This window comes from Narcine bancroftii, chromosome 7 (assembly GCF_036971445.1).
Source record: "Narcine bancroftii isolate sNarBan1 chromosome 7, sNarBan1.hap1, whole genome shotgun sequence".
Classification (NCBI taxonomy): Eukaryota; Metazoa; Chordata; class Chondrichthyes; order Torpediniformes; family Narcinidae; genus Narcine; species Narcine bancroftii.
In genome coordinates, this window is record NC_091475.1 from 3,964,284 (window position 1) to 3,978,825 (window position 14,542).

Here is a 14,542-nt window from a genome sequence, read left to right on the forward strand (position 1 = left end):
CTGGGAACATTAACGCTATTCAAACATCTCTGGGAACATTAACCCTATTCAAACATCTCCGGGAACATTAACCCTATTCAAACATCTCTGGGAACATTAACCCTATTCTAACATTTCCATGTGTCCCAGAATTAATAACAATAAGATGAATTAATAGTTTAACAATGCTTTCCTGGTATTTGTGCTCCTTGCTTCAGTTTATACATTCAGGTCCTTTGAGCTTTAACGACTTTCTTCACTTCTCCAACCACTTTGAATATTTCTAGTAATCTCTGATTTCCCACCCAATTTATATTTGCACCATTTAGTAAATCTTGACTCCTCCTTATTCTTCCCTCAGAGGAGAGGAGATGTGGAGAGTATACATTGAACAAGAGGGGAAAGGCAGTAGACTAGTCACCTGCTGCAAGGTGCCCAGCCCCTGGCCTGCTCTTGTAGCCACACCATTCATGTGACCAGTTTCTGGTGAGTGGTGACACCCCAGGATATTTATGAATAAGTTATGATAATGCCCTTGAATGCCGAGGGGAATTTATTTACACTCTTGTCGGAGTTGGTTGTACCATGGTAATTGTGTGGTTCAAATACTACTCAACTTATCATCTTATGCCTAAATGTTATTCAGATCTTGCTCCAGACATTTGTGGAGTTGAAGGTGTAATTGAGCACTTGGCAATTGTTGGTAGCATCCCCACCTTTAACCTTACGGAGGGAAAACTAATTTTCAAGTGGCTAAGTAGATGGAGCCAGGAGAAGGTTCTGGGGAATTTCCCACAGGCTGAAATGATTGGCCTGCGGTAATCATACGAATCTTCTGTTCAGTTAATTGAGAGTTGGAAGTATAATTCCCATTTACTACGGCTTCTTGAAAAGGTTGATCTATAGGGGTAGGTGTTGCAATCCCTGACGTTTCCGTATTGGTTAGATCGATCCTGTCTCATCGAGTTAGTGCGGTCGGTTGCCTCAATTACAGTAGTGGAGGATGACCACAAGGGAATATTAACCGGTGTCAGACACGTCTTCAGTTGTATTCGCCCTTTGAAACACAAGAAGTAGTTTGTCAAATGCCATCTTGATGACTAGGCAGTTGGAGTGATTCAACTTCTGTAACCAGGAACCCCTATCAGAATCCTGCTAATATTAGGGTTTAGTCTTGATTCTGATCAGGATATTTCCAGGACAGGATTTTAAGCAATTTCCATAGAAAGGCAATGGTTCTATAATGCTATAGGAAGCATGGATTCCAGGTTGAGGAATATGAGAGGTTCACTTTACATCCTCTCTGTCGAGTGGCTTTACTAGACCAAGTCTCGGGACATTGACTGCTGTTCAGGGTTTCCTGACAGTTCGCCAGCTGGCAAGAGTTAATTCATTTCTCTAGACAGGATGTCAACTATGCAGAAGAGCTGCTGAGAGTGAACTTGAGAAAGGGGGCAGGGAACTAGCAGCGCTGAGGCCCAGCTGTGATTTTTGCAGAATTGCTAAACTGCTGACACTTTGCCTAACATTCAGTGCCCTTTGCATTTGGCTGAACGGAGCTGATGTGAGTACATGTGGAGAATATGCCATACTGCAGTGTTTCAAAATACTGAACTGCAGCCCCAAATATAACCAGCAATCTTTCTGTTCTGAGGACTAGAAAATTAGTCTTCGCAAACTATCTGCAAGGATATTACATTTTGGGTTTCTTTGGAATATCAGGAGATTTTTTTTGTCTTTTCCTCTAAAGATTTTATGATATTTTACAATTAAGTGAGGGGTGAGTTTGAATGTCAAGTATGCACCCGAAATATCAGTGAGTGTGTAGGGTAACCCAGACATGGAACGGCACAGTACGGGGCACTTTCTGTTATCAAGAACTTGCCGTTAGGGCAAAAATCTGAGGGGAAACTCTGAACTCAGCAATAAGGCAGGAGATTGAAGCAAGCAGCGACTGAAGACCACAGCACCAGTGGTGAAGACAGCAAAGGTATGGTCAAGGGAGGTGGAGGAGTGTCTGCAGCACAGCTTTGAATCTGTGGACTGGAACATATTCAAGCTCATCTATCAACTTGATAGGTGTCACCGACTTCATCAAGACCTGCGTGGATGAGTGTGGGTCCTCACGCACAAACAGGGTGTTCCCCAAGCAGAAGCCCTGGATGAATTAGAGGATCTGCAACCTGCTGAGAACGAGAACAAGGCCGTTTAAGGCCAGGGATCAAGATCTTTACAAGAAGTCCAGCATGACCTGCAGAAGGCCAGCTCTGAAGCAGAGTGGCAATTTCGGAGGAAGCTAGAGACAGAGGCAGATACACACCAGCTATGACAGGGAGTGGAGGCCATTACAGCCCACAAAGTGTGGGCAAACACTATAGATGGCTGCAATGCTTCACTACTCAATGAGCTAAACACCTTCCATGCCGACTTTGAAAAGAAGAACTAAACAGAGCCTACTAGAATCCCTGAAAACGCCGAGGACCCTGTGATATCTGTCTTTCAACCTCATTGAAGAGGGTGAACCCTCGCAAGGCATCAGGCCCTGACAGTGTACCTGGCAGGGTCTGAAAATCTGTGCCAATCAACTAACCAGAGATTTCACAGACATTTTCAACCTCTCATTGGGGCTGTCAGAGGTTCCCACCAGCTTCAAAAGGGCATCAATCATCCCAGTACCCAAGAAGAGTAGAGTAGGCTGCCTCAATGACTACCACCTCCCAGTAGCATCAACTTCAACTGTGATGAAATGTTTTGAGAGGCTGGCATGCCCAGAATTAACACGGACCTAAGTAAAGATCTGGACCCATTGCAATTCACCTATCGTCACAATCGCTTCACAGCAGATGCAATATTGCTGGCTCTCCACTCTGCTCTGGATCACCTCGAAAACAGCAATTCATCGACTACAGCTCGACCTTCAATACCATTATTCCCTCAGAGCTGGTCAAGAAGCTACAAACTCAAGGCCTTACTTTTTGTGCACTATTATTTTTACATTTTTTATGGTAATGTTGTAAGATGGTTATAATATTTATGTTTACACTAGGACGCTGCTGCAAATCATCGAATTTCATGACTTGTTCATGACAATAAATCCTGATTCTGAGATTAAATCAAACCAAGAATTTTTAAATAAAGCTCCATACTTTAACAAAAAAAAGATACATTTCCCTCAAATTATACGTCATCTTTTCTAAAGGAATACAGGATTTCATTTCATTATGCCATCTTTGCATTCTTAAAACTAAATCAGATTTCCAAGTAATAGCCAAACACTTTTTTTAGAAACGGCCAAAACTAAACGTTAAAATTCAATTTGATACATAGTCAATCTTAGTCCTAAAGCAATCGACTTACTGTCCCCTAGTAAAAGCAACATTGGATGAAACTTTTAATACTTGTCCTAAAAACGATTTAACTTGTGTCCAAAAATTCTTAACTTTAGAACAAGTCCAGGTCGAATGAAAGGAGGTACCTATCTCTTGTCCACATCTAAAACACAAATTCTAGGTCTGAAGATTTAATCTCTCGGTCCGTGCCGGTAGGTGTCTCGGTTTCCGCAGCTAAAACATTGATTATTGATGATTTTAAGGGATGATCTCCTTTCTTCTCTCTTTGTAGTTGGAAGGGGGAGGAGAGAGGATGTTAATGGGGTGGATGTGGGAGGTTGGTGGGGGGGGGGTTTACTTAATTATATAATATCTGTATGAATGTCTTACAATTATTGTTATATGATTTAAAATTTATAAATAAAAGATAAAAATCAATACTGATTGTCTTAACATTGTGTAACCAGTTACATTTTTATCTGATTACTCAGTGCTTACACAAAACACCTATCTTCAGTTAGGAAGAATGTGTGGGCTATCATGATGAATTTCAATATTATTTAACTGCAGATATCGGCAACTTGAATGGAAATGAATCTGCATGAGTTTCTGCAGTTATGTATTCATCAAAAACGATGTTTGGTGCAAGGCTAGGGCGCTGGCATAAAGCTGGAGGCTACACTACAAGGTCTGTTCAGGCTCTGTTCCTTCTAAAAGCAACACTCCACCACCACCTCCAGAGAAGGCTCCCTTTTTTTTCCACTCTTGCAGCTTGTTGCCCAGTGCAAGACTGTAACCAAATGGCGACCTGAGGGAGAGAGCTGAGTACTAGATATCGCACATGTATTGAAGACTTGAAGATCAGTGTAACCTGAAAATGTTGGTATTGGTTTAATGGCATTAGAACAGTTTTCGAGCACCTGAGCAATTTTTCATTTTGTAATTTAGAATCAGAATTTATTATGATGAACATGCCACAAAATTTGTTGTTTTGCGACTGCATTACTGTGCACATATTGCTATAAATACATTTCAAAATAAATACACCATATTAGAAAATAGGAAAAAGCGAGGTAGTATCTATGATCATTGTCTGATGGCAAGGGGTAAGAAGCTGCCCTTGTGCCACTGAGTGTGTGTCTTCAGGCTCCTGTACCTCCTTCCTGATGGTAGCAGTGTGAAGAGGGCGTGGCCTGGGTGGTGGGGAACCTTGAGGATAGAGGTTACTTTCTTAAGACTCCGCCCATTGTAGATCTCCTTAATGGAGTGAAGACTGATGTCCATGATGTCACTGGCCAAATTAACAACTCTCTGGAGTTTTTTTTTCCTGTCCTGTGCATTGGCACCTCCGTACCAGACAGTCCCTATGCTCGCCACAGTACACCTGTTCACTCAAATATATTCTCCAATTTGTCCTTGATTTGTACACTTTTACATGTACCCCGTCCTTGCCTGCTTCACGTTTATATGTCTTCAAAGTTCCATTATGCATTAGTATTCAGTAATAAGCGCTTGTTTCATGTTCTCCAAGTATAACTGTACCATTTGTCCTGCGTTGCAAGAACTAGAATCTTGTTGCTGAATCTACAAACATTACCCAAGCTGAACCCTGGTCTTTGTTCACGCAAAGTGCTTCTGTGTTGCACTCCTTCAAAACACAATTTGCATCAAGTTTCTGCATTTAATCATGTTTGAAACTAAGCCAGCAAATGACTGATGAATTAAGATGTGCTGTGGTTAGCTGTAAGCACAGGCTTTGGCTAACTCCAAATAGGTCGTGAAAAAACTTAATTGCTTTATTGAAGTTTAGCATTCTTGGTTGGGGTAAATAGCAGCGATGCCTCGAGCAAGTGATTGGTGGGCAACTTTGGTGTGTTTTCCAGACCATTGTTTATTGTTCAGGCTTCCAGACTATCATCAACGACTCGGGCAAATGCTTGGCTGAGTGAGGCAATGTAGATTAATTACATATCATTCCCTAGTGTATAATCTGGTACACAAATACAAAGTAGTATACTATGCCTAACTGTATCGATCCTTACTTAGTTTCAGCTATATAACAGTTTTTTTTCTCTGTTTAAATTTTAAAAAAGCTTTTGCATTGGGGATCTATTTTTCACTTTGGCTATATGGAAGATTGTTCGGAGTAAAATATGTCTTTGCTTTGTTGACTGGCTGTTTCTGAGTTGGTGTTGTGTGATATCACTGTGGACGTTGCATTCATTTCTGCTTACTTGGCGTTGTCATTTTCAGTTTCTTCAGCTCTGGTTTAGACTGAAGATGAATTTGCTTCTGTCTCACCTCAAAACTGAATTGACCCATTTCAGTCTGGTTGAAGTGGGATTATAAACTATCAATGAGTAGCTTTGTTCAAAGTTTTCGGTACTGCTTCATGTACATTCACTGCCTGTCCTTTCCGCCAAGTGGGTAATCATTCAGCCCAGTTGTTGCAGGTATCTATCAGTTCTATTAATTTTCGATCTTGTGGAGGATGAACTTTGCTGGACAATGTTGTCATCATTTTTTTTAAACTCAGTTGCTTGGCCAATAATTTTGTGTTGGGTTTGAGAGGTGTCATTTGCAGTTGCAGTAAATATTAGGTCTTCTTTTATCTCCCTACATTTTAAGTCTCTGCAACAATCTCTGAATTGTTTGAACATGTCCTTGTGGAAAGCATGATTGAAGAATAATTCCGGTACATAAATAATCTGGCTCTAAGTTTGCATTTCCCTCTGCTGACATGACCTGGTGTATCACCTTAAGTAAACAAAGTGAAGCTGGACATACTCAGCAGATCTGGCAGAGACATAGACAGGTTGAACATTGAACCCAAAATGTTGTCTGTCCATTTCTCTCCCTGGATGGTTATGAGGTTCTTTGGCCCACCATGTCCATGCTGGAACTGAGCACACATATGTATTTGTACCATTTACCCATTAATCTTAACCTTGTTACTCCTTCAAAAATACATCACCTCATACTTTCATCTTTATTTATAACCAATTCCAACGGCCAATTCATTAGTATCATTCTATAGCCAAGACGATGCTTTTCCAATGTTTCAGCGAAGTACAGGGTAGTCCTCAACTTCCAACCTACATGAGTTACATCACCTACACATATGACCAAATTTTTTAAAAAAACTTTATTAAAACTACTGTACAAGTTCCTATTTTGTATTGAAAGTACTGTATACAGTGGTCCCCGCACCCCCCGGAACTCCGAGGTCCCCACTCCCCCCAGCAGCTCAAGTCCCCAACTAATGAGTAAACCCGAGTTACGACCAATCCTTCTGTCCCCATTACGGTCGTAAGTCGGTAACCACCTGTAATCCTGAAACTTCTGCAAGTTTGGTTTTGTGCTCCATCTGACATGCCTGTCAGATTCAATAAGATGATTATTTCCTTTCAAACAAAAAAATGAAAGTATGGGAACATGCCACTTTCTCTCAGTACTCAGTCTAGTGAACCTGCATTTAAAGGAATGCAGGGAGACAAGACATTGCCTTAGAGAAGAGACTTCAGTTTTCTTGTTCAACTTTCTGAAAATGCCCACTAAATCCAGAAATGTCTTCTCCTTTGTTATGTGCAGGTTAACTCAATTACAACTTTTAAGGATACTTTTTTCCTTGGAATGCTGAAATAATAATAAATTGGTTACCTCTAAAGTTCACAATACCATAAAAATCTAGCTTGACAATAAAAATATAATTTCTTGGTCCATATCTGTAGTCTATAGGGATTTGTTTGAATTCTAGTGAGGAGGTCAAGGTTTTCTGGTACCCTCCTATGTAAAATCAGTGACTGAATTCAAATGCACACCTTAAAACAAAAGAGTGAAATTGCATTTCAACGTTCTTTTTCCTCTATGAAACCATTGCTGATTGAAGCACATTAAAACCATGGAGAGCCTTCCCTCCATGTGTGGATGTTTGTTGCCAAATGTCACCCCACTGGTTTGCATTTGATTTTTCTTTTGAAAACACACATTTTGGTTGCTCTTCTAAATTACAAATCACTTCTATGTACCATAAATTCAAGAAGTTCTTATTGTATTTATACCTTTGTTGATGGTTTTGAGTGAATATTTCCTTCCGAGTGTTTAATTCTGATCCGATTCATGGTTGTGTACAGTTTTTTCTGCTTCTCTCTTCTCTGAAAGGGAAAATGCCTTCCTACCTTCAGCAGTTTAGAGAGCTTGCTCTCCTTCTCAAAGTTCTTTTGATATGTTTGTGTACTGTCAGGATGGAAATCTGAGACAAACCTTCCTGCTGCCAGGAACCAAGGTGGTTCAGATTTATTATCAGGGTACAAACATGACATCACATACAACCCTGAGATTCTTTTTCCTGCGGGTGTGACAGAATTACCACTAATTGGTAGCTGTACACTGTACTCAAGAAAAGATACATATTCAAAAGAGAGAAAAGTAGACAAAGAAAGAATGTAAACAAACTGACTGCAATGCAGAAGAAATAAATATTTAGTCATAAAAAATGTGCAGTCTACAGGATAGGAACCTGTATGAACCCCTGCCTTTGGCTGATGCTCCACAGTAAAGAGAACTGCGCAAGCAAATAGATGGGTAGATGGCAGCTTGGAGCGTGATCAATAACCACAAGCAGACACGAAGCGAGTGATTAAAGGCTTTAATATCCTGAAACATCAGGCGTGTCTCTACATGCTGCTGGCCTTGATCCAAGGCTGGTATGGAGGGAGGAGACCGGGGCTATCGGCCTTTATTAGGAATCTATGGGGAGGAGTTAGAGGATCAGAGGCGGGCCAGCCTGTACAGAGTAGTGAGACCACACAACCGTGTTCTCCCACACAGCTTCTGTCACATGATGAGAGACGACAGCAGTAGCCTCCACACATTGTGTCTGCCAGGATAGTGGTGCTTCTCATTGTGACTTTTCTCCAAACAACAGTTACCAAATGTTGTGTATTATGTACACGATGATAAAGGAATCTATTAATGCTTTTGGCCCAAGGCTGCAGCCTGACCACTAAGCATTTTTATAATGTGCATTAACAAAGTAAAATGTGAACAATTTTACACTTAAAATGGGTTGAATCGCTGCCCAGTTGCCTGTAACAGACAACATTTAGGATCAGACGGAAGCAAATAAGAAGAGTATTTGTTAACAATGGATTTGAAAGAAGCCATTCTGTGGGTTTTGTTTCTTGCTTTTTAGCCCACGTCTCTTCCTTTCGCCATCACCAACCTTCTCCCATTTCTATCCCTTCTTTACCCTCACTGCCTACTCCTCCACCCCCTCCCCCTGGCTGGCCGGCCCCCATTTTCTAACTGTCAACAACTTGCACTCTCTTGGCTGGAGGCTCTTCCCCACTGCCAGTAACCACAGCCTCACCTGTTGGCTCTCCTCTTTTTAACCTGTGTGCTGCTCCATGGCCTCGTTATTTAAAGGACTGGCCTAAGACCTCACAGGTATGAGCTCTACTCTCCAAGCAACTTACAGAATCTTCACTGTGTGGCGTAAATAAAAGCTCATACTCGGCTGGAGAGAGAACTAACACTTTTATTAGCTTACCACACAGGTAGGGTTCACGAACAGGCTTCAGAGGGCTTCTGGGTTTAGGCAGGAAACCAGGGGAAGGAGCCAGGAGGCGGGACCAGTCATTAGTACAGCACACTTCTAGTGAATCCCACACTGCTATTATGCTTATCTGCCATCCAGTTCATTTCTGTCTGATTACCTCTTTTGTGGTTCATATCTTTCAATGCAAAAAACATTGCATAAAAAGATAAAAGCTGGAAACATTCATTTAGTTGAATAGTATCTAGGGAAAGAAAAACAGAGCTAAAAATCCTTTGTAGAACTGGTAAAATGAGAAAACAAATAAATTTAACTTGTAGAGAGGGTGGGAGAGGAATCGATAAGATGATACAAATACTTCTTGGCAGGGGTGTGCAGTGCTAATTTTTTTGGTGCCAGAATCACCAAAAACAGCGACAAGGAGGTTCTTGCGAGACTGGTCTTGGTGGCCGCACATCGTAAAATTGAGAGCGCACAGTAGGATGAGTGTACCGGTCGTGGAAGAAACAGTACCTGTATGTCCAGAATAGTCCTCAAGTTGGGGTGGGGCCATCCGGAGCAATGACATGCTGGAGCGGCGCTCTGGTGAGCACCAGCAGCACTGGACCCCTGACTCTGGGATGAGAAGTACTGCAAAAAAAGTCATAAGATGCAGGTCAAAAGTGTTGGCTTGAACTGAACTAAAAGTAGAATGTTGGAGGCACCCTTCAAATCAAACAGTGCCTGTGGAGAGGAAAGAAATGCTAACATTACAGGCAGATGACATGACAGGAGAAGTGAAATGAACAGCCAACGTGTATTCCCTGAAATTGCTGAATTCTGTACCCAGCCCCAAAGGATGTCATGTGACCAGGTGGAAAATGGGGATTGGGTCTCATTGCAGAAGCCCACAAATGGATGGGAATAAAATTGAGAATTAAAGTGACAGGTCAACTGGTAGCTCAGGTTTGCCTCTGTAGAATAAACAAAGGTGCTCTATCAAGAGGACACTCAACCAGCATTGATTTCTGCAGTATAGAGGAGACCACACCATGAGCATGAATAATTATACAGAAAATTGGAAGACTGCAATGCTTCAACTGAAAGGACCACTGGATTTCTGTACAATGGGAAGGGGTGTTGCATTATATAAATGCAAGTAACATTTAGTAACTTCAACTTGGACCAAATTCCCAGTTCGCCTTGCTTTTGTGGAAGTCATTGTTTACGTCCATGAATGTTGCTCAAAGGAAACTTTGCTCCTTTTGTTCTGGATATATTCTGCAAAGAAAATACAGTTGATTTCAACAATGATGAGATAAAGTGAATGTTCTAAATACTTTTTGACTTGTTTCTGTCTTTTTAGGCAAATGTGTATCTCGTATTTTGTTGGAGAACAACAGACAAAGTTTTGATTCTCTGGATTTAGTTAACTGCTGGAAAACCAGTAACTATTGGCTGGTCCAAGGAGAGAATGGTTATTTCATCAAAGCTTCAATTTTAACTAGACCTGGAGGACCCGTCTGCAGTGGTGTGGATGTGGCGAGTTATAGTACTTGGTTCCTGGACCCAGAACAAACTGTTAGTAAGTACGTGTCATTGAGAGAAAATTTTAAATAGATGGTTTTGGAAATAGTTGTGTATCTCTTTTTTCCCTTGGCTGCAGTATTTATCTGATATTTCTATGCTGTCCACTTGATATGTAATTAAATGTTTAATTTGCAAATAAATAAAATCCTCAGTTTTAAGACTGTCACATTTCTTTTCACTGGCTCACCTGAGCTCACTGACGTACCATTAAGGATATTTTTGTCTGGCTACATTAACATAGATGATTCCTTTGGCTTCGAAAAAATGTACTCACTCATCTTGACTCATGCAAATACCTATCTCTGCGATTGTCCCTGTGACACACCACTGCAGATGGATTCCTGTACACGAAAGATATTTTGAAAGGTTGTTCATGAAAAGAGAAAGAAAAAATTAAAGAAAAGAAAATGGAGAATCTGTTCTGAAAAATCCTCTCACTAAGTGGTGTTAAAACACCATGAATTTTGGAGAAATGTACCTTTTGGCTTCCAGCTATGATTCCCCTTCCATTCCAAACCTCAGTATTGCTCGCGTCCTCAGTATACTGGAAGGTACCCAAAATGGAAACTACCTTCTGGTTACATAGAAACATAGAAGATAGGAGCAGGAGTAGGTCATTCGACCCTTCGAGCCTGCTCCGCCATTCATCGAGATCATGGCTGATCTTAAAGTTCAGTACCCTGTCCCCGCCTTCTCTCCGTAACCTTTAATACCCTTCTACTGAAGAAATAGATCTAATTCCCTCTTAAATATATTTAATGAACCTGCCTCTACTGCCCTCTGTGGCAGTGAATTCCACAGATTCACCACCCTCTGGGTCAAGAAATTCCTCCTCATCTCAGTCCTAAATGGTTTGCCTATTATCCTCAAACCATGGGCCCGGGCTCTGGATTTTCCCATCCTTGGAAACATCCCATCTGCTTCCATTCTGTCCAGTCCTGCCAGAATTTTATAGGTCTCTATGAGATCCCCTCTCAATCTTCTAAACTCCAGCGAGTACAATCCCAATTTGCGCTATCTTTCCTCCTAAGTCATTCCTGCCATTCCAGGGATCAGCCTGGTGAATCGCCTCTGCACTCCCTCCATTGCAAGAACATCCTTCCTTCGATAAGGTGACCAAAACTGCACACAATACTCCAGGTGGGGTCTCACCAAAGCCCTGTACAGCTGCAGTAAGGTATCCTTGTTCCTGTACTCAAACCCTCTTGATATGAAGGCCAACATACCATTTGCCTTTTTAACCGCCTGCTGTACCTGCATGCTCGCCTTCAGAGACTGATGACCCCTAGGTCTCTCTGCACTTCCCCATCTCTTAATCTATTGCCATTCAAATAGTAATCTGCCCTCTGGTTTGTATGACCAAAGTGGATAACCTCACATTGATCCACATTGTAGTGCATTTGCCATGGATCTGCCCAGTCCCTCAATTTATCCAAATTACACTGGAGCTTCCTGACCCCCTCTTCCGTGCACACAACCCCTCCTAGCTTAGTGTCATCTGCAAAATTTGGAGATATTACATATTACTCATACAGCAAGGGAGAATCTCCCTTTTCTCCACTCCTTTGATGTGGAATGGAAGTTGTGTCATTTTTTTTTATTTACAAACTGTCACTGTTGTGTTGAATCATCGATTCTCTGATATAGCCCATAGTTACCACATCTTTGAATGTAATGGGCCTCACTTACATTACTTCAGTGCTGACAATAAAATGACTCTCCCGATTCCAATAGCACGTAAAGTTATTGTGGAAATGGTGTTGGTGTGTGGAAACATCGAGACTTATCTAAAGAAGTGATCAGTACTTTTTTTCAATTCCAGAGATCATGAATTTCATCTGATTATTTCCTGTAAAATATTGTCTAACAATCTCCAGAACTTGAAAAAAAACTTGTAGATTTTATTTCCCAAGTATAGTAATTACCAAAATTATTATGAAATAAAGTACAAATTTTATATAGGACATTTTATTTTTCAGGTTCCGTCAAATTGGCCAATCCTTTAAGAGTGAGATCATTGCTTCTGGGAACATTTTACTCGTGGCCTTTAACCCAACAGCAGGATGTGATCGTTCACAATATTCAATTTCATTCCTTCAAGTACCAGCAACAGGTAAGAAGAGTAAAAAGTTGCTTTCTTTCCATAGAAGATCGTTTTCTTTGTGTTTCACATCATTAGTCAGGTGGAGATTACCAAAAAGCAAAATTGCTTCAAATCCTAGTGAAGTAGAATTGCGTTGATAAAACACCCACTTTGCTTTGCCGCTGAGAAAGCTGAGAAGTACTTTTGAAGTATGGACATTACTGTAATTATTAAATTAATTTGCCACAGTTAAATTAACCTCTCACAAGCAATGCTTTAATCACCAGCCAGTCTATTGTTAACAGCAGAATGCTTGAAATACTCAGTTGGCCAGGCAGTAAACTTGCAAAGGGAAATAAATCACCAGTGTTGATGGCCTTCCATTGTATTCCGTGGTACCAGTGTCTGCAGTTTTTTCATGCAGTCCAATTTAGTCTTGCCTCTTTTTGAATGGGATTATTGATTGATGTTTGCTGACTGATGGTATTTTTTATGATTTCCAGTTCATCAGTTTTACTTTTAATTTCCCTGCTCTTCTTTGAAATAGAATAATGAGGGATATGATCTATTCTCACTGCACAATCTCAGCACTCAGTCAGGAGAGGGAAAGGGAACAGGCAGTCAGTGCAAGGCACCCCTGTTGCCATTCCCCTCAATAACACTTATAGCATTTTGGACCATCTACCAGGGACAAGCCATAATGGTCAGGTCTCTTGCACGGACTCTGGCCTAGTGGCTAGAAGGAGAAGAGTCGTGCAGTAATGACAGCAGATTCAATAGTGAGGGGAACATAAGAGGTACAGTGGAAGAGATGGAGAATCCTGGGTGGCATGTTGCCTCCCAGGTACCAAGGTCTGGGATGTCTCAGATTGAGTTCACTGCATTCTCAATAGAGAGGGTGAGCAGCCAGATGTCATGGGTTGGAAGGGTGATGAGGTCCCTGCAAAAAGAGTTTGGAGAATTAGGCACTAAATTAGAAGGATTGGACATCCAGGGTTGTGATCTCAGGATTACTACCCATAACGTGTGAAATAGGAAGATAATGCAGCATACTATGTGGCTAAAGAGAGAGTGCGGGAGGGAGGGCTTCATATTTCTGGATTATTGGGCTCTCTTCCAGGGAAGGTGGGACCTGTCTGAACTGGAGAGGGACTAATATCCTTGTGGGAAGGCTTGCTTGTGCTGCCCCGGTGGGTTTAAACTAGATTTGCAGTGGGATGGGAACCAGAGGGCCAGAGCAGATAGAGGAGTGGTGGTGGAGAAAGATTATGTTAAAGCTGCATCCAAGGACAGGAATCAAAAGGTTGGCATGGTGGGAATGATGTTCTGAGATGTGTCCATTTCAACGCAAGGAGTATTTGTAATTATGAATTTAGAGCATGGATAGGCAAGTGGAAGTATGACATTGTGCCCATTAGTGAAACTTAGTTGCAGGAGGGGCAGGACTGGCAACTCAATGTTCTGGTGTTTTAGACACGATAGAGCGGGAACGTTGTAAGGGAGAGGAGTGGCATGGCTTGTCAGGGAAAATATCACAGCTCTGCTTCAGACAGTTCAGACTAGAGAGCTTGTCAACTAAAGCTATATGGCTGGCACTGAGGAGAGAAAGATATGACCACATTAATGGGGTTGTATTATAGACCACCCAATAGTCAGCAAAAATTGTAAGAGCAAATCTGTTGAGAGAAAGAGATGGCTGGAGAAAATAGGTGACTTTAATTTTCCACAGGTCGATTGGGACCCCAATACTGTAGAAGGGCTGGGTGGGTTAGACTTTGTCAAATGTGTTCAGGACAGTTTTCTAAATCAATATATAAAGGTACCAACAAAAGAGAGAGAGAGAGCAATACAGGATCTCTAATGAGGGAATGAGGCAGGACAGGTGACAGAAGTGTGTGCAGGTGAACACATTGGGTCCAGAGATCATAATACCATTAGTTTCAAGATAATTATGGATAAAGATGAGTCTGGACATTGGGTTGATATCCTCAATTGGAGAAAGGCCAATTTTGAGGAAATGTAAAG

The 14,542-nt window shown here is 41.4% G+C and overlaps 1 protein-coding gene across 7 annotated transcripts in view; it reads left to right on the forward strand.

The window, feature by feature from the left end:
• LOC138738413 (suppressor of tumorigenicity 14 protein-like) overlaps window positions 1-14,542 on the forward strand; it is a 64,808-nt gene that overhangs the window by 36,583 nt on the left and 13,683 nt on the right. For 4 of the 7 annotated variants that reach the window (XR_011341534.1, XM_069888562.1, XM_069888563.1 and 1 more), the window contains exons 7-8: window positions 10,211-10,429; window positions 12,414-12,547. Coding sequence is in view for 6 of the 7 variants with exons in the window: in XM_069888562.1 (XP_069744663.1) it covers window positions 10,211-10,429; window positions 12,414-12,547 (353 nt within the window). In the remaining variant the exon portion in view is untranslated. Of the gene's footprint in view, window positions 1-10,210; window positions 10,434-12,413; window positions 12,548-14,542 lie in introns of all 7 variants that reach the window. The other 3 variants (XM_069888558.1, XM_069888557.1, XM_069888561.1) reach the window with 1 other exon arrangement.